The 20,994-nt window shown below is 40.2% G+C and overlaps 1 protein-coding gene across 8 annotated transcripts in view; it reads left to right on the top strand.

Annotated features, from left to right (window-relative positions):
- Positions 1-20,994, top strand: part of LIMCH1 (LIM and calponin homology domains 1) — a 332,153-nt gene that overhangs the window by 158,536 nt on the left and 152,623 nt on the right. For all 8 annotated transcript variants that reach the window (XM_024731734.1, XM_024731731.1, XM_024731732.1 and 5 more), the window contains exon 3: positions 1,587-1,656. In XM_024731734.1, the coding sequence (XP_024587502.1) occupies positions 1,587-1,656 (70 nt within the window). The remainder of the gene's footprint in view (positions 1-1,586; positions 1,657-20,994) is intronic.

Raw genomic sequence — 20,994 nt, 5'->3', positions numbered from 1 at the left:
GAAAAACGAATAATTCCAAAATAAGCTATAAAAAAGCACTTTTTGAGAAGATTGTAAATTCATGGTTAAAATTAAGTGCATTCATGAAAGGAGCACCATCTTGGCTCTCAGTGGGCCAAAAGGCACTACTTTCTTTGTGTCTACACTGGGTGTTACCTCTTGGTGGCAGCATTTGGAATTGCAGTGAAAGTGACCAAGCACAGGCAGTTCTTAGTGCAAACCCAGAAATATCCTGTCTGTTGTAACCATTGTAGTGACATTTCTCAATATATCAATACATAGAGGTGTCAGAGTAAAATACAGGCAGAATTCAAGACTAATTATTCAACTATTTCAAATAATCTTTTGTTACTGGTTTGGAGAAGTCTATCAAGCATAGGTTCTTCAGAATTTACTATAACCTTAGATTGCATGAATGGTAACAGTTTGGCAAACTTTTTGGTGAAGGGCCAAATAGTAAAAATGGTTTGCTTTTTGGGCTATAGGTTCTCTGTTGTAATGACTCAGCTCTGCTGTCATAGCACAAAAGCAGCAGTAAACAGTATGTAAATGAGTGGACAGGGCTGTGTTCCAGTAAAACTTGTTTACAGAAACAGGCACTGGGCCAAATTTGGTCCATGGCTCATAGTTTGCTGACCCCTGAATTATACTAAACCCCTGCCTAAGTTTCTCTTGCCATGTGTCCTGAGATAAATTACCTGATCTTCTCTCCTCTAATTCCCTAATATAAGAATAAATCTTCCATTTGACAACCCTGTACCTTCAATAATTCCTTTATGAATAACCTAGTTGGCAAATGCTACAATTCTACCACATCACCCTGATGCCAACCCTATTTTCGTTGTACAAGTTGCCTTCCTTATTTCTTTTCACTCTGAGCTGACATTTCCTGAAGACAAACAGTTATGGTTGTTTCTCTTGCATTCCTTTGCTTGTATTACCATTTTTACGTGATTTCAACCTTTACCCCGAAAACGTTTTGCTCACATATCTTTTATACCTAGGGAATTGTGGTCAGCCTTGTTTAAAATCTTCAGGATATGACTGGTTAACCTCCTGCTAAACATATTCTTTCCTTTCTTAAGTGAAGCTCACCACATTTAACAAGCCAATCTCCTCAAAGAGCAAGAGGGACTGGAAGTAGAATTAGTCTTGGCAAATCATTTGCAAAGATAGATGTTGGTCTCTGAACTTAGTGCATCCCTGGAGAGACCCCTGCCTTAGCCAGGAGAATTGGGAACGAGCCTTGCTGTGTAGTAATACCTGGCTTCAAAACTAGACACTTCTCTCCCAGCCTCAATCCAGCTCACATTTTTGTCCTTTCCTCTGAGGCTCCTCCCAGCCTCCATCCGTTCTTTTCTCCCAACATTTCCAAATTCTAAAACTTCGCCTGCCACAGACAAACTTGGTGTTGGCAAAGCTCTTCACTTGGATGCATGAAGACTCATAGATTATTGAGATTTACTACATGCTTTAAATTCGCTGCTTTTCCTATTCAGCAATTTAGTTGTAGCCTTGGATAAAGGTGATTTGTGTGATCCATCTTGCTTTATGTCTCACTTGACATTCTGCCTTTTTCATGACAGGTTGCTGAATGCTATAAAGCCAGGACTTGTTAAAAAGATCAATAGATTGCCTACCCCCATTGCAGGATTGGTGAGTATCCAGAATTGAGATTTATCTTCCAATATTCCTTTGCTCTAACCTAAGGGTCATGACAGTGCCATTTATTACAGTTTTCTCCTGCAGTATATATTCCACGTGAATGAGAACGCATTGAAGCCATTAAACTGAGAGGTCACTTAAAAATGAAAGATTGCAGTTATGCCTAAATGGCATCTTAATCTTTGTATTTTTCCCATGAGTGATAAGGATGACATTCATTCTTAAAGAGGTAAATTCGTTTTGGGGTGAGAGGCTGGTAATTCGGCTGACCCCAGGGGAGGAAGACAATTGTAATTACTGTTTTCTCATTTCAGTTCTTCTCTGCATTCCTTTGGAATGAAGGGGAGAAGAGGTAGATAGAAAGAAATTTCATGTTGAACGAGCAGGACTTTCATGATAAATTGCTGTTTTCAATCTTAAAAATCTACCTGCATTTAAGTACCACATTTGTAGGCCAACTTTCTAAAGACATAATGGACACAGGTGATTCTAATGTCGTCAGGAGAATTGTTTGGGCAAATCCCTGGGTCTTCTGAACCTATCCGTCTAAACCCAGTAAAACTCAAATGTTCACATGTAGTCAGATGCAGGATTTTTTTCATGCCTTGATATGTTTCATAATTCTTGGCACTAATTTTAATTGCTTAATTATCGTTACCTTTTGGTAGTAAGAAGAAAAAGGTGGAAGATCAAAAGACAAACAAATCTTAGTTCCGGAAGGAACAAGGTGCATGCATATGAGCTCACACACAAGCCTCCACATGCACGAGCACATGTACAGACACACGTGTGCACAGAAAGCTGAGGGCGTATGTGGCCTAGTAACAGCGCACTCTTTCCATCGTGACTGCCTTCTGTGCACGTGGTCTTCCAGAAAACAATTAGAAAAGTGTCAGGAATTTAAGCAGGTTCATCCTTAGACCTTTGATGATTTGTTAAACAGTTTCGTAGTCATATCATGATGACTAATTGAAATTTGATGCACCACCAACAAAAAAATTACGTTTGAGAACTGTGGGGGTGACGTAATTAGGTACATGGTTTCAGTGAGTTGAATGAAATGGATTTTTTTAAATTGTAAGAATTGCTATTTCTGCGGATGCATTTTAGTTACCATGCTGGTTGGTAGTGCATTGGTGATTAGTCATTAAAAGTCTTTCTAATTTCATTTGTCAGAATCATGTAACCAAGTAAATAATACATAGATAGTTAAATTTGGAAGGGATGGATTTGAATAATTTTATTTAAAAATCTGTATATGTATATTAGATATTATATATGTGAATGTGTACATATATTAGTTATTTTTAAACTTTTTACTAAAACCATCTCTTCCAAATGTTAATGCCACGGCCTTAATGATGCTGACAAATGGCTCTTTGGCCCCAAGCCTGTGGGATCTCCAGACCTTGGAGGTCTGGAATTTATTGTTATAGGAGCAAAACCTGCAGCATGAAGTCAGGAAGGCTCCAGTGAAATCCACATGAGCAGAGACAAGCAGCTCTCAGTCCAGAAGCTAAGGGGAAAAGGGGGTTTTTTTTGTTGTTTTTTTTTTGCGGTACGCGGGCCTCTCACTGTTGTGGCCTCTCCCGTTGCGGAGCACGGGCTCCAGATGCGCAGGCTCAGTGGCCATGGTTCACGGGCCCAGCCATTCCGCGGCATGTGGGATCTTCCCGGACCGGGGCACGAACCTGTGTCCCCTGCATCGGCAGACAGACTCTCAACCACTGCGCCACCAGGGAAGCCCGAGAAAAGGATTTTTGAAACATAAATTTAAAGTGTGAATCGTAAATAATTTTAGCAAAATTAAGGGTTTGAGACACATGCATTAACTTTATGTTGGATTCTTACAGCAGATCAAGTGTTGTTCTTTACCTATTGCCTCTACTTTGGGACAGGCAGGCAATGTGATTCAAGAAAACCAGTGGATTTCTGTTGCTTTACTCCCATTTATATCCTTGACTTTTCTTTCTTCTCTTTTCCTTTTTCATTTGAATTTCCTTTCCATTTTGTCCTTTCCATCATTCCTCCTTTTTCTTGCTCTTTTCCAACTAATAGTTCCTCACTTACCCCCTCCTATATCACTTATATTTTCTTTACTCGTTTGTTATTGTGATATTGTGATTTATAATAAGCAATATATATTTGGGCTTTGTCTGTTTCTGGCAGAGAGCACCTAAAACCCTTGGAATTTCCTAAGCGATAAGAGCAATGGGAGCATCTTTTGTTATAATATTTGGTCTTGTGTCATCAGTTCCTGAAATAGCTCCAGTTCTATAAAGGTGAAGGAGTATCTTGTTCTTTATAACAAGCTCCTTTCAGCCCCACCTGAATGAGGCCACTTTTGGAAGGCCCCAAGGATGGGAGCTGGTTGCCAGGGGTACCAGCCTCGTGATTAGAGAGTTGGAACTTTCAGTCCCACCCCACTGACCTCTGGGGAAGGGAGAGGGGCTGGAAGTTGAATCAATCGCCCATGGTCAGTGATTTAATCAATCATGCCTATGTAATGAAGCCTCCATAAAAAACCCAAAAGGACATGGTTTGGAGAGTTTTCGGGTTGGTGAACACATGGAGATTCCAGGGGAGTGGCACACCCAGAGAGCATGGAAGCTCTGTGCCCCTTCCCACATACCCTGCCCTATATACCTCTTCATCTGGCTGTTCATCTGGATCCTTTATAATATTCTTTATAAAAAACTGATAAGCATAAGTAAATGTTTCTCTGTGTTCTGTGAACCACTCTAGCAAATTAATCAAATCCAAGGAGGGGGTCTTGGGAACCTCTGATTTATAGCTAGTTGGTCAGAAGCACAGCTACCAATCTGGACTTGAGACTGACATCTCAAGTGGGGGCAGTCTTAATGGGACTGAGCCCTTGACCTGGGCCATCTGACACTGTCTCCAGGTAAATAGTGTCAGAATTGAGTTAATTTCTTGGTGATGTTGAAAAAAAACACACAACGGAGTTATCTTTAGGCCAAAAAAATACTTATCTATGTATAGTTAATCACTCATGATTCCTGAATCTACAGGTCTGGTCAAATTCTTTTTTCCTCTCCTCCAATTACCTTCAGATCAACATTTCCAAAATCCAGTGTGCTAGTTGGGGTCCCAACAAGAAGCAGAACTGCCACCCTTCTGGGCCCTTCCCCCATCCTGTTAATGTTCTTCCAGAGTTTGCTCTTCAAATCTATTGTCTGCTTCCTTTCTACGCTCACGTTCTTGACTGTTTTCATGACCTCAACTCTTTACAGGATTGACCCAAGTCATCACTTCTCACCAAGCTTTTTCTCCTGAACTCCAGGCCTCTTGTTCTGTGTATTGGACAGCCCCATCTGGATGTCGTACCAGCACCTCTAACTGAACATATTAAAATTAGACTTAAATGACCACTCCCACCCACCAATGTCAGTAAAGGCATCATAAACATGCACTTGTCCTAGTTGAGCTGTCAGAGAATATGGCAACTTTCTTCATTCTGTCTACTTGTCTGCATTTCCTTGGCCGCTAGGTAAGGCGTAGAGCTGGTCCTCCTCATCTCTTGCCTGGATTATTACAGTCAATTCATAGGTCCTCAAATGTTATTCACTGTCATGTACGAAGCCTTTTCTCATGACACTTCTTATGAATATGGTACTCTCTCTCTCTGCTCTTCTTGACTAAATCCTATTTATGTATCAAGACCCAATGCAAAATCACCTCCTTTGTGAAGTCTTTAGTGTTTGTGGTCCATGTGATCTTTTATTATAGAATGCAGTTAGCATCTCCTGGTTTATGCGAAAATGAGTTACTATATTAGAGACATAAAAGACAGCTGCACTGAAATATGATTTGGGGAGTAAGATTTTTGAATAACTGTTGTTAACAGTTGGAAATTCAAGGTGTGTAAATGATTTAGTATTCACATTCAAACACTGTAGCTTTAAGATCACACAAATAGTCCATGCTCACACTTACCAATGCCTATAATGGGTGCAGTGATATCAGGTGTCCTAGTGATGTACTAGGAAGTCACAGCATCACCTTGATGGAGTGTCTGCCAAAATAATTAGCCTAATCCAATTCTGAGGAAACAATCAGACAAGTCCAAATTGATGGACATTCCCATAAAACATCTGGCTTGCCTTCCCTAATTCTGTCAGTGTCATTAAAGACACATCCCCATCCCCTACAACTGTTGCAGATGAAAGGTGGCTAAGGAGATATGATAGCCAAATGCCATGTGTGATCCTTGATTGAGAAAGAGTAACTATAATAGACATTATTGGGATGGTTGGGGAAATTTGAGTGTGGATTGAATATTAGATAATAGTGTTTTCTCTGTGTTGAACTTCTTTTACATGATAACTATTTTGTCTAAGATAGTTGTGGTAATAGGGGAATATTCTTGATGTTAGATGTATGTAAGTTTGCATTCCTGGGATAAACCCCACTTGATCATGGTGTATAATCCTTTTAATGTTAAGCAGTAGATTTGAAGATGGGTAGAGATGCAGCCTTTTGTGTGAGTATATTCTTCACATGACAGTTCTTCCATCCATATTTGTGACACTCAAGAAAGAACAACAGTATTCCTCAAGTGCATCTACAGACTTCTAGGTTGATTTGTACTTTGTCAGGGGGTTGACAGGTCACTGACCCTCTATTGATCAAGCAGCCCTCAGTAGCAGAGGCCATGGAGATCTAAGAAGTATGGCCAGAGGGTTTTCTATGCCTGGAACCCATGCCTGTGTGTCTTAATGGCCTGGTGTTGAGAAGAATCCATTAAGATGGCCCAGCTGCTTGACTTGAAGATAAATAGAAAAGTGTGTTTTCACATAGCAATCCCAAATTATAAACACGTGTAGATTTACAAAGGCATGAATAGGTGTATTTTAGCCCCTGAGTTGAGCTGTGGTTACAAAGAATTCAGGGGTGAAGGTGTTAAAACAAAGTAGTTGAAAATCATTTCCTGGCAAGAATGCAAAGACCCTGGATCCAGGTCTGTGTTTCTTCTGTAACGATTGCTGACATATGCAGCCGTGTGGTGACTGCCTGCAGATGCTTGCATTCTTTTTTAGGTGTTAGTGATACTGTTAGATTTTGCCAGAGAGAAAGACCTCAAATTTAGGTCTTGGCATACCAACGACTTTTAAAAATGCTGCCCTTCATTTGGCCAGTTTGACAGTATTGCATAATCAAGCCATATCCTGAAACTCAATTTAATGGTCATTAGAGATCTTGCTAAATTCCATTTCATCCCAGAAACATCAGACTCTGTGCAAGAGACGCAAATGTATGAAATCCTTGCTTACAGTAGGAATTTGGGGATTAAGTCTTTTCTCACCCGGATTTTAATTGTAACAGCCACTGTGTGTGTGTGTGTGTGTGTGTGTGTGTGTGTGTGTGTGAAGTATAATTGGAAATAGATATTTGGGGGTTCTGTCCTTGGGTGCTGAACCTTCCTAGGGCTGTCATGAAATATTTGGTTGATATTGCATGTGAATCCATGAGGATGAAAGCAATCTGAGAAAAAAAGAATTTTACAGCAGGAAGGACATCTTAGATAAACTTGTTTTACAGATGAGGACATGTGGGTCCATAGAGGGGAAGATCACACAAACAGTAAAAGCTGAGATGAATCCAAAGCACAGGCCACCCTTCTCCTTGGTTGTATCACTCACAAGTGTTCCCAGTTGAAAATGGAACACATGTAAATGACAATTATTTTACCTTTTGTGAGAAAGAGGGGAAAGCAAAGATTCACTTTTTCAGTTCATCTCTTTCTTTTCTTCCTTTTGGCCGAAACCTTCAAAATATCTTTCCAAGCTCTGTGAAAGGGCTCACTTCACCTGATGCATGCTGGAAGTTTGCACTAACTGAAGTTCAGTAGGGCTATAGCAGGAATGTACCTGGTAGAATTATCCTACCGTTTTAGTTACTCTAACCCACTCAAAAACTTATTCTTTAGAAAAAAAAGATGTATTTTTCCTTAACCAAAAGATAAGATTTCAAATATGCTCAGAGCTGAGCTTTCTGAAATGGATAAAAATGTAAGTTCCCATAAACTCCATGGACTTTAGGAAGCTTTCAAAAGGTATCTGTTTTATTTTATGAAACTGATACCAGAACAGTTGATGTTTCATTGTTTGAGGGAGGTCAGAGAATGAGAAAGGATGAAAAGGCAGTGGAGATTTCCACATTATGTGAAGATTAAAAATATTGTTTTGGACAAAGCTAGACGTATGAAGCTGTTGAAAACTGAGTAGTATGAGTGAAAAGCCTTTACACAAACTTCATAATTTTAGGAAGGTGACAACGCAGTAAATTTGAGTCCCAGGTGTTTGGGGTGTTTACCTGCCAAGAAGTGCAAATCCTAACTGGAGATTAGCTCTTGTCTGTCTCAGCTCCTCCTTATCAATGTCTTAGATTTTAGGTTTATGTTTTACAACTTCATTTAGACATTCTAGAGCATTTACCTTCCCTTCAACAGTTTATCCTATAGGTTCCCCCAGAAAAAGCTGGTCAGGCTTCTGTTCTCTGCCTCCGTTTCTCTGCCTGGTTGTTTTAGGCCAGGAGGGAGGCAGAGCAGGCAAAGAGGGAGGCCGGAGGTGTAAGGCACCATAAGGACAACCATTGTATATTAATACCTCCCTAGGTATCAGGTGCAGTGTTTGATTATCCTTCTTAATCTTTACAATTGCCCTACGATGTAGTTATTTCTGTATTTTTACTAATCTCAGGAAACAGGTGTGCAAAGGAGTAAGTTACCAGCTTTCCAATAAATAAGAGGCAGTATGGAGATTTGCACCCCGATTTGCCCAACTCCAGGCTCCGTGCCTTTTGTACTGTGTTACACTATCTCCATCAGGTCTTATAATAAGATCTTTGAACCTCAACACTCCCGAACATTTGTTCGGAGGCATCGACCTCTAAGGCGATCTCGTATGTTTTTAGAAGATAACCTCTCATCCTTCTCATTTAAGATCTATTAATGACACCAAATTGAGGCAGTGGCCTATTTTAAAAGGCACTGCAAATGTAACATTTCTACTGTCACCCATATAAAAGCAATCTCCATGTGGCCACATCTCAAGCATCCCAGTCAATGAAGCACCAGTTCAACAATGGATACTAATAGGGGAACATTAGACGTCTTTACTGAAGTCTTTCCAAAAAATGTCATAGACTTATTCCATTTGTAACATGCAGTAAAACTTCCTGAAATGCCCTCCTCTCTCTCTCCTCTCTTTCTGTCTTGACACACGGTGCGCGCGCGTGCGAGCACACACACACCCCTTATACTTGCCAGCTCCCCGCAAAACTCTCTGTGTCCCAACTACCTATAATCATTCAGACTCACACTATACTAGCTCTTGTCTCTCTTGCTTCTTACCCCTTTCTCTGCTGCTACTAACCCCCAGCCTTTTCAGGTGCAAATCAATCCAGCTAGATTTAGCTCCTTTCAGTTCCCCCAAGAATCATGATTCTGATTCTGGACAACAAAGGCTCAGGAAGATGCAGACACAATTCTCCTTCATAGGCAGGTGGGGAGGGGGCTTCGGGAAGTGGTCTTGCTCTTCTTTGGGGGCCAAGTGGAAAATGGTGTTTAAGTGATGTTCTGTGCAAAGGAAGTACATTTCACTGAGGGAAATGAATAGACCTTGTGAAGAATCTCAGCCAAAATTAAATTTAATGACACACGTTCCTTTATCCTCATCCCTGGCACGGGGAGAGAAACCTCAGTTGTGTTTCCACACCACACACAGAAGGAATGCTCAATTTGCTACTCTCGAGTTTGGTGCTAAAACCGAGCCCAAGCAGGGATGGTGGTTAGCCTTTTAGTAGGTTTAGACATAAAAGAGCACAAACTGGAGGGAAAAACAACAGCAAAACCCATATGGTCTTTGGTACATTTGATCCTGCTTTTAGTTGAATGGTGGACTATGAACCTGCCGGGGTGGTGGTGGTGGTGGTGACTTTGTTCAATGCCTCCCAAGTGAGTATGGTTTGTATGCTGCCAGGTGTAACAGCTTCTACAGGTACCTTCTAAAAGTACAGATTATCTCAGGTCCTTATCAGATAACCTTACATAGCTGCCCAGTGCATATAACAGCTCAGAAAGACATTTAAGGTCTTTCCTGAGCTAAAGGAATGTTCTAGGTGTATCTCCCACTACATATTATTACTCTTAAGAAACAGGACTACAGTTAATTTATGACCTAAACCAAAATACTTGGCACATAGTGAATACAAAAATAAAAGTATGTCAGTTGCTGAGAGCCATTCTCCACAGTGAGCTGGACCAGGGTAAAGGGGAATGTTGATGGCCACTGGAACAGGCTGGCTTTTCATTATCTACTGAGTGCTTGGATCAGACCAATAAGTTAATCCCCTTGTCCATCTTTTTTGAGTACTTGGCAAGACTCAATGAGAGTGTTTTTGCCCTTTCTACTCATCCTATGTTTATTATCCGTTTTCTGATTTTCTTATTTGGCGAGTGTATTAGTTATCCACTGCTGTGTAACAAATTACCCCCAAATTTAGTGGCCTAAACCACTTACTATCCCAGAGTACCTGTGGGTCAAGAATCTGGGCTTGGCTTAGTTTAGTTAGAGTTTCAGGATGTCTCACAAGGCGGCCATCAGGTGTTGGCTGGTGTCGTTTTAAGACTTGACTAGGGAAGGATCTGGTTCTAAGCTCACTCAGGTGTATGTCAACAAGGTTTGGTTTGTTGCAGGATGCCGGCCAAAGCCGTCCTCAGTTCTTTGCCACATGGGCCTATTTACGTAGAACACCTTGCAGTGTGGCAGCTTGCTTCATGAGACTGAGCAAGCAAGAAGAACCAGGAGAGAGAGGGAGGGAGAGAGAACAAACAAGATGGACATCACAATCATTTATAACCTAATCTCAGAAGTGACGTTTCCTTACCTCTGCCATATTCTGTTAATCAAAAGCAAGTCACTAGGTCTATAGCCCACACTCAGGGGGAGGAGATTACACAAGGACCTGTGTACAGGAGGAAGGGATCACTGGAAGCTATTTAAAAGGTGCTTTCGCAAAAAGAAAAAAAAAAAGGTGCTTCCACAGTGAATGAAATGATTGTCTTAATCTGCTGAGAAAGCAGGGCATGAATTTCTTATTCTCCTGAAAATGTGTCCTTTATAGTTACAGTACCTTAGCGGTAATACAATTTTCCTTGGACCCTTGCATGACATCTAAGGTCTGTTTCCCAGTTTTCTTCTGCACATATACACTAAAAAGAGATGGTATGTTCTCTGTTGCCTTCCAAGTGAAAATCCACTATGACTCAAGACATAATTCCTGCTTTCAAGGGATCCCCTTCTAGGAGGAAAATGTACAAATAAGGTCTAATAATGGAGGACTGTGAAATGTTAATGAAATATGCAAGGAAGAACAAGGAGGAAGTTTCTATTTGAGAGGAAGAACTTTGGAAGGCGTGAGATCTGAACATGCATTTACAATCAGTGAAGACCATTGGGGTTGGGGGAGGACAGTCTAGCCTCAGAGGATGGAATAAGAAAGGCTTTGAGCCACAGGAACCTGGGTCTTGTCTGGGAGTGGCTATTATTTATATGTGGCTGAAGCTGGAGCCCAGAATCCCTGAAAGAAATCAATACAGTGGAAAGTGGACCAAGATAGAGACCAGAAATGCCGTCTAGAGGTGTTTGGACTCATTTTACATGCAGTAAGAGCCACTGCAAACAAAGGAATCTCGTGTTCCAGATACCTCTGGTGGCCATGTGGAAAGCAGATGATGGGAAAAGACCAGCAACAAAAGTCAATTAGGAGACAAGTAATCCAAATGAGAGATAATGTCTACTGCTTAACCTTAGCAGAAGCAGTGAGAGTGGAGATGGGGACGCAGGATTTCTGGTTCTATGTTTTTCATAGATTATAAGACGCACCATTTTTTAAAAGTATAACTAATTTTTTAAAAGCCATCAATTAAATCAGACACAATGTTAATATACCAGTAATGGAAAGATGCATCGTTATTTTAGAGGTAAAAAATGTACAACTTGGAATTGATGAAATATGATAAATAATCTCAGGAAGATGACATCTCCATTTTGGATTTGAGCAACTTGGCGAATAGTGATGCCATTAATAGGAATCACGGGAGCAAAGGAGGAGAAACGGGTTCCAAGAGAAAAGATGAAGTCTCTTTTGGACGTACTGAGTTGGCTACCTTTAAGAGATATTCATGTGCAGATGTCTGGCAGACAATTGGAAAATGTTGGTTTAGAACTCATGGAAAAAGTTATAAAAAATTGGACTAGGTTAATGAAGGGCTGATTTTAAAGTTAAATCCTTATGTTTAAGTGTATATGAAGACAAATTATTTGTTTTTCTATAAATGCAAACTTGGAAGCTTTTTTCCCTTCAAACTATAAGTCTGATCTTTGGAGTGTTTGACTTTCACTGGCAGAGCCTGGGGTTGGGGGGAGAAGGGTGATGAAAGGAATTTGGGAACACAGGAGGAGTCATTAGATATTACACTTAGGTATGAAAATCATGAGAGAGAGTGACTTAGAAAGATCTTCATATTATTGGCAATTTATTGAGATATAATATCCAACCAATCTCATACTCTCTAGCCTCTCTTATACCCCTCGATTCTTCACTCTTAGTGCTAGGTAAGCATGTTAATTTGCTGTCATAACAAAGTATCACAGATTGGGTGCCTTAAAGGACAGAAATTTATTTTCTTACTATTCTGGAGTCTAGAAGTCTGAAATAAAGGAGTAGGCAGGGTTGTTGTCTTCTGAGGTCTCTCTCCTTGGCTTGCAGAAGGCCACCTTCTCCCTGGGTCTTCACATGGTCTTCCCTCTGCATGTGTGTTTGTATCCTCATCTCCTCTTCTTATAAGGACACCAAACATATTAGATTAGGGCTTGCTCTAAATGAGCCCATTTAACATAGTCACTTCTTTAAAGACCCTACCTCCAAATACAGTCACAGTTCTGAGTTACTGGGGCTTTTGACTTCAATATATGAATTTAGGGAGCGACACAAGCCAGCCAAGGACTGAAATTCTTTTTTTTTTTTTTTTTTTTTCCGGTACGCGGGCCTCTCACTGCTGTGGCCTCTCCCGCCACGGAGCACAGGCTCCGGACGCGCAGGCTCAGCGGCCACGGCTCATGGGCCCAGCCGCCCCGTGGCACGTGGGATCCTCCTGGACCGGGGCACGAACCCGCGCCCCCTGCATCTGCAGGCGGACCCCCAACCACTGCGCCACCAGGGAAGCCCAGGACTGAATTCTTATTCGCATGTGTTGTGAATGCCTAGACGTGCTAACTGAAGTCTAGTATCCTCCTTATCCACCACAAACTATTTTTCAAGCTTGTTTCCTTAATTATTTTATGCTTCTGCAGAGGTGGAAGGTTATATATAGCAGTGCTGTAAAACATTTTTCTTTCTGTTTTTCCCCCCTTCCTGTCCCTGAAAAAAACAACAACACCATTCTTTAAAGAAAGAAACTGCTTGTTCTCCCTTATCTTTCATTGAACAGCATTTAGCAGAAGTTTGTGACATTACATCAGTTCCTTACTTTTTTCCCCCTGAGGAACAGACCTCCAATTAGGAACTGTGAGGAAAAAATATATAATAGCAGGAAATACATATTTCAGCCTAAGTCTTCTTTTTTTCATAGTCATAGCTTACCTAAAGAAGGAATTTCTGTGCAACTAATTTTTAGCACTCCAAACCCAGGTTCATAGGAATTCTGTGGTTTGACAACAGGAAAAAAACTTCACCAAATATCTAAAAGTATTGTATGAAAGAGTGAGATCACACTTGGTTGAAGCAACTTCTCTTAAAATGTGCCATCATCCAAGATTGTTTTGTAGAATGTTTGCCTTGGCAAGCACTTCAAAAGAACTTGCTAGACACCTCTTTTGTAATTAGCTGGCTTCCTGCTAGAATCTTAGGTCTACCGTTATCTCATAATGGACGCAAAGATTAGTTTCCCTCTCTGTCATTTTCTCCACAAGATAAATTACTGTATTTCTGAGTAAATAGTTTGGTATTTAATTTATCTTTTCTAAAATTAACTTTATTCAGTTTAAAGTTTTGACATAAATATTTTCCCTATAGGTAATAAAAGGATGATTGATAAGGTGATATGGGAATGGTATTCATCTCAGTGGTCTTCCTCCCCAAAACCCATAACCCCAGTCTAACCATGAGAAAAATATCAGACAAACCCAAATGGGGATACAGAATACCTGACCAGTACTTCTGAAAACTGTCAAGGAAAGTCTGAGAAATGAGGAAAGTCCAGAAGAAGCTTAAGAGAAATGACCGCAATATCGTATCCTGGATGGATCTTGGAACAGAAAAAGTACATTAGTGGAAAACTAATGAAACCCAAATAAAACCTGAAGTTTAGTTAGTGGTAATGTACCAGTGTTTGTTCATTAGTTGTGATAAATGGTACTAACCACTGGTTAGTAATATAAAATACAGCATACAAGTTATACTGGAACTCTCTGGACTATCTTTGCAATGTTCTGTAAATCTAAAAACTATTTTAAAATAAAAAGTTTACTTGAAAGCTAGAATGATTGACGATAAACATAAAATAGAACGTAATGCAAAGATACTATAAAATAGGCAAGGAAACACAGACGTTATTAATAAATATTAAATGTCAGCCCCCCATTTGAAGTATTGGTATCCATAAATGGCAGGATACCAGTGAGTCAGTGGGCATATCAGTCTAATAAACTCTTATAAATGATGAATTGGCTATAAACACTGTGTTTTATAGCATTTGAAAATTCCAAACAGTAAATCCACACACAAGGTTTCTGCTCACATATTTCATGATCTCTGTTTTTAGAATCTGCCCAAAGAAATATTTCATGTCCTTTAGGGAGGTTTAATAAAAGACAACAGGTGGGAAATGGGTTTTGCAGTAGCATGAATGGCTGTAACCATAAATACTAGTACCTCAGAATTATCCCAGCAGAGGATTGTAAACACATTAATCACCCAACAGTGGAGAAATTCCATCCTCAGGTGTCATCTCAATTTCAGGCACAAAAATTAAATGCTTCCATTTAAATTCAAAACCCTGAATGGATATGATGATCCTTTATTTTCATGGGGAATCATGGAGTGAGTTCATCAGTTTCCTCATCTATAAAATGGGGTTGATAAATCTTATCTCAGTATTGTGGGATTAAATGAGACAATATGTGTAAAATGCCTAATATGGTGGATGGTACATCGTCTGTTTTCAAGAAATTGTAGCTGTGCTTATTATTTATTATATTCATGATTATTCTGATGGCCTTAAAATTTCAGAACTAGAGGCTATTTAGAGATTTAAAAAAATTTTTTAAATGTTTATATTTTAATTTTATTGGAGTATAGCTGGAGTACAGTGTTGTGTTAGTTTCAGGTGTAGAGCAAAGTGATTCACTTATACATGTACATATATTCATTCTTTTTCAGATTCTTTTCTCGTATAGGTTATCACAGAATATTGTTACAAATGAGGAAACAGAGACTCAGAGGGCAATGACTTGCCTGGGGTCACAAGGCTACTCTCTTCCAGAGTTGGGACTTGAACTCTCCTCCCTCAGGTCCTGCTGGGTCCTGTTCCAAATGCAGGTTTACTGATGGTATTGGGTGCCAACTGTGCAGCAGCAGCTGTCACAAAGCTCTCCTGCAGAATCACACTGGGCGTCTCTATGTCTTGGGGATTCTGTCCCCCTTCCTCAGTGGGAGCAGAACTCCCCGCCTCCCTCCCCAATAGGTGTGGCAATCACGCTCTCTTCCAGTTAGTTCTCTTTCACTGCATCAGCATTTCAGCTGCTGCAGCCTGCTTGGGGCAGAGCTGGGTTTGCTGTGCTGAGGACTGTTTTGGAAAAGAGGATGTAAGGGCGCTTCGGCTGCTGTGTACAGGCTGACTGTGGGAGCACCCAGGAGAGATGCCCCACCCACCTCCCAAGTGTGGGTATGCTGGAGTTTTGTGTGGAATATGAGGCCATGTAGGGGTAAGTAAAATCCATTATGAAAAAAATGCATGATGATGGGTGTCCATGAGTGAAAGAAGGAAGCTAGTTAGATTTCATCACTTGTTTTTATTTTTAAAGGTCCTTTTTATACACTATGGTATGGCTAAAATACACCACAATTACTTTTCTATGGAGTTTACCTTGTTCCTTGATATTTTTAACCACCTGTTGCTTTTAATTAAGCCTTTTTTATTCTCTAAGGAAAGCTGTTGTTTTTTCTTTTGGGGTATGTCACGGAAGGCACATAGGCACATTAGTCAAAATAAAGAGGATTTCTGATAATTTTGTGAATTAGAAGCAACTCTGCTACATTTAAAGATGTATTCCTCAGCAGCACATGGTGTCCTGGGGAAAATGCGACTGCATACCTTGAGGTGCTGTTCTACCTGAGCCCCCCTCACATTCTGCTCCTTTCCACCACCCCTGTTACTTTCTAAAAATCTCCATTTCTTAAAATGAGGAGGGAAAGAACTGAGGAGAAAATTGAGGGGGGATGGAGGGGGGCAGTGAGTCTGGGGTCATGGGCTGCACATCCCATCCTAGCCCACTCTTGTCCTTCAAAGCCAATATTTACTGCAGGCTAGGGAAGGAGTGGAAGTTATTTCTGGACAATTCTCTAATAAAGTCCCGTTAGAACTGTCCTAATGCTAATGCTGGTTATCTAGAGGAAGGAAATTTTCCTAAGTCAAATTTATGAGGCTGGGTTGAAAATGAAGCTGAAACAGAGCCTGGCAAATCCCCATGGCAAAATGATTCATCTTCATGGAGTTGGAAAATCTATTTTTATCACCTTTATTCAGCCAGCTCCTCATTTTTATTCCCTCACTGAACGACTGCTATTTCCTTTATGGTGCTGAATAGACCAAATGTCTCAGGAGTCTGAGCTTCTCTTTGGGCTGTTCCCAGCAGGGCTGATTCAGCAGCCTCGGGGAGAAGGGGATTGTTCTGCATGGCATGGGTGGGTGCAGAGCAAAGTGAAGGTCAGATCACACAGAGGCTGCACACTTTCACTCAGGAATTCTGCCAGGGGTACGTGTCACTTCCACTCTCCTGCCTTTTGTGTCAGGTGTGTAGAGGGTGATTGGGTGACCATAATTTTTCTTGCCTAGAAGACCTTTCCAAGTGTGGGAAGAAGGGGCAAGAATCCAGTACCCTCCGTGTGGCTTGACTTTTGACTGTTAAGCAAGGCGTGAAAAGGTTGCCAATACATTTGGTCTAATAATAGAGCAGAAACCCTATTTTATTCATTTCCCTGTTTCCGTTTAGGTCTCTACCTATGCCATTCCAGGCTGCTGCATATTCCCATTGGCTCTTGCTAGAGTCCCATGTAATGCTGAGAGGATTAGTGATTGTTTTCATTAAGAAAGTTTAAAAGACTGAGATAAAGAAAAAGAACCAGTTCTTACTAAATTTCCTTGTCCAACAGATTCTGCATGCTTACTGTTTGGGAGATACGGCAAAGGGCGACTAGGAAAGCAGAAGGAATGTTGACTATATACAGACAGTATTCATGGCTGTGGCGGGTATTTTTGGCATCTGGCATGTAGTAGGCACTCAATAAATATTTTACTGAATGAATGGCATCAGTTAGCCTTCTTAACAGCTGTCCTTCAGGAGGCAGTGCAGGGGGGTCATTAGGAGCTGGCATTCTGGAGTCAGATGGCCTAAATTCTGGATTTGCAACTTCTTAGCTGTGTGCTCTTTGGCAGGTTACTCAGTCATTTGAGGCCTTTGTTTCCTAGTCTGTAAAGTGGGAATAATATAGTAACTATCCTATATGGTTTTCATGAAGAGTAAATTAGTTAATATAGGTAAAGAGCCTAGAATTTTTCCTGTAATAAAGTTCAAGATATGAAGACGAAAAAAAGCAGGAGGAGGTGGTGGAGGAGGACTGGTTATTGGAATGAACTGGGGAACTTTTGAGATTTTGAACCTATCTTTTTGGTTCATTCACTCCCTTAAACCATGATTCCAGTGATTTATAAATCTTCCTTTGTTCAATAGAGAAAATAATTTGAGAATAAAAGAATAAAATGAAATTTAGAGAAAAAAATTACTTCCAATCTCTCAAAAAACAGTTATTGAACTCCTGCTGTGTGCCAGGTACCAAACTAAACATTGCATATTGAGCGTTGAAACTAACAGTCGTAGTTCTTGCCTTAGTGGATGCTACAGTCTAGACTCTGTTAAGCACTGTGAATTTATTGACTCAGTGAACACAGCTGCTGTGTTTCTTTTTCTCTATGTTGAGTAGACGTAAAAGGATGATACTTTCAAACTTAGCTTCCAGCAGTGAGCGAGGGGTGAGGAAGTAGAGGGAGAGTAGTGTGTGTATGGAGTGGTGTACAGAGCCCAACTCTACAGTAATATAAAGGTAGTGAAAGATAAGTAGCGTGGGCATTGGATTGACCCGTGAAACTGGAGGGACATCCAAAGTAGTGATGTGTGTAATCAACCTCTGACACATAAAGGAGCACAGGTAAGGAGTAAAAGAATGAGAGAACCAAAGCAGTTATAAAGATGGGAGGTAAGAGTCATAAGATCCTGAGTCCCCACGCCCAACTTTGAGAGTGCAGAGTGAAAAAGCCTGGATTTCTTAGAGGTCGTCTTCTCTTTTTAGCTCCTGGTACTGCCATGGCAGGTGGGCTTCTGTTTGGTCTTTTTCAGAACCTGGAGCTTCACATCTCTTGAAAATACAAGGATGTGTGTGAACTGCTGGTCTCCATCTGGTTTTGCCGGTCTGTGGAATGTTCTGATATTTTAATTTGGTGAATCTCTTTTGTTTTATTTTTTTTACTTTGGGGAACAACAGTGATCTGAGACCTGCCCCCTACACCATTCACTCACTTTTGTCATATCTGTTTTTGAGGAGCAGTTTTAACCTCAGGTGACTTATAGCCCAGAGGCAGTAAGTCACCAGTGTGAATTGTAGAATGGGATAATTAGTAATTTTTCATTCTGCTTTCATCTGTGTTGCTGGATTAATTCCTGGGGTCTCTGTTTTCTGGAAGCAGTCATTTCTTCCACAACAGCCATCTATGAAGAAACCGAGCTTGCGAAACGACTGGGGCATGTTTTACACGGCTGTATTTAGTTCCTTCTGTTTGATTCCCATGTAAGCTTTGGCAGTGATTTCCACAGCGTTTCTGTGGGTGGTGCCAGGGAATGATTTTGGTAAACAGCCCCCTGGCTGTTGTTGGCTGGATCTCTGCGAATACCATAAAAGATACAACTTGAAAAGTCTCTGAGGTTTCCCTGCCCTTCCTAGAGCTTCCCCAGCCATACTGTGGTGTGAGCAGTGGTCGGGAATCGGTCTGCTTGCTGGCTTCTTCTTGGCTGCCCTGTGATGGAGTGGAGTTCTGACCGCATCGAGTTTCCTCTCCTCTTATTACACATCCTGGGATTTTCATTCTAGCTCTCAATCTGCTGAAGTCATTGTGATAGAATCTCATTTCATCTTTGTCATTTCTATTTCAAGTTTTCACTCCCAGAATAACCAGCCTTGAAGTTCTCAATTTATTGATTTTATCCAGGCTGTCGCTGCTGCATTTTGCTTTTAGGAATATGCACAAGCTTAGTAAATTCCTAGATATAAATGGATATGGATATATATATTCTATAGATATAAATATGTGTGTGTATATATAGATATTTTTTTTCCTGAGAAGATTCTAATGGTAAGAGGTTTTTGCTCTCAAACTATTCAACCAAGGTGATTGAAGATTAAAATATGTGAATTAAGCAGTAAAAATTCCTACAAAAAAGAAAGTCCTAAGAGAAAAATAGATTTGTTAAAAACAAAAAAGAAAGAAAAAAAGGAAGGAAGGAAGAAAGAAAGAAAGAAAGATCTGATTGTCTGGTTACTGAGCATCCCTTTGTTTCCTGACTCCTTTTTTTTTTTTTCTTCTTTTTTTGCTCTTAAATAGCATTTGCTACCTATTCCCTGAAGTTGACCTATTTTCCCTGTTTCTCTCTTCTTCTATTGCCGGAAAACTAGTATTTATACAGTTTATTGCCACATTGATGTTTCAGTTGTATCCAGAAATCCATCCCATCTAATACATTCTATTATACTGTGAGCAAAACTGATACAGCTATTTTCTTATGTCAGAGGAGCGTCTTCCATCAGTGCAGGTATTAACAGTTAAGAGAGAAACTTACTATAGTGTGTTTATGTGAATTAACTTCAACACATTGAAAATAAGGACTAAATCAATTATAAAATATTCCTCACGTTATTGTTAAAGAATTAATCTGTTTTGATGATGGCAAAACTGATTAGTAAATATAATGGTCAAGGGATCAGTTGACTTTCAAGAAATAATTAACTGGCTTATCTTTATTGGTAAATAACATGTTGGTTCAAAGAAAGCTAATTGCAGAGAGTTTGTGATTTGTGAGGGAGAGAAGAGTTTCAGGGGTTAATTCTATTGGTGGATCCAGCAGTTCCTTCCCCAGTGAGGAGTATTTGTCCCTAAGACAAGTGTTATCTTTCAAGGCACAGAATATCTAACTCAGCTAAAAGTGTTTAGTTTTTACTATATATATACATATTATGTATTTTAATAGAAATATGTTAAACTATGTTTGTAGATTTAAATATAAAAACATAAAACATATGAAATACATTTGAGTGTGGTATTAGGGACATCTTTGAACTACTGCATAGGTAGTGTTTCATCCCTAAAAGAACTAGTATTTAAGAAACTTGGATTTTTCATGAAATTTACTCAAGCAGGACAACAGGCCAAGTTTAAAATATATGACAATTAAACCCTAGGTTTATTTTGTCCCAAATTGGAGCTTTCTTCTTTTTCCTTGAGCCTAGGGTCAAGGCTGGCATGCTATCCAGTAGACTGAAATGTATTTTTGTGCACTCTGTCTGCATTATAAGCACGATTAATTGGATGGCATATAAAGGAAACGTCACAATTTTCTTTTTCTCTCCAGATCTCAGCTCCCCTGACAGGCCTCTGAGTCCCAGAGCAGCGTTATACTCCAGGGTCCTGACATCTTTGCCAGGTTTCTCTTAAAAAACAAAGGCCTTTCACCTATTTTGTGAAAGGTTTTTATCACTTGGTGGAAAGATGTTACTGTACCTTAAGTGAATGCTCACGCCATCATTTCACAGATCCTAGTGGCTGTTTTTCTTTTGCATGGGTGACAGATTTAGGGGTCATGCTGACAAGACTGCCATGGAAATATTCTTTCTCCAGACGTTTACTTCTGCATTTTTATCTGAAATTCAATCTTTCCACCTATGGGCACGCTTTCCCGCAACAAACAGCACAATGAACTC

Source organism: Neophocaena asiaeorientalis, unplaced genomic scaffold, assembly GCF_003031525.2.
Source record: "Neophocaena asiaeorientalis asiaeorientalis breed wild unplaced genomic scaffold, Neophocaena_asiaeorientalis_V1.1 scaffold39, whole genome shotgun sequence".
NCBI classification, from domain to species: domain Eukaryota; kingdom Metazoa; phylum Chordata; class Mammalia; order Artiodactyla; family Phocoenidae; genus Neophocaena; species Neophocaena asiaeorientalis.
Note: the sequence above shows the minus strand (reverse complement) of the source record. Positions and strands in the feature narration are given on the sequence as shown.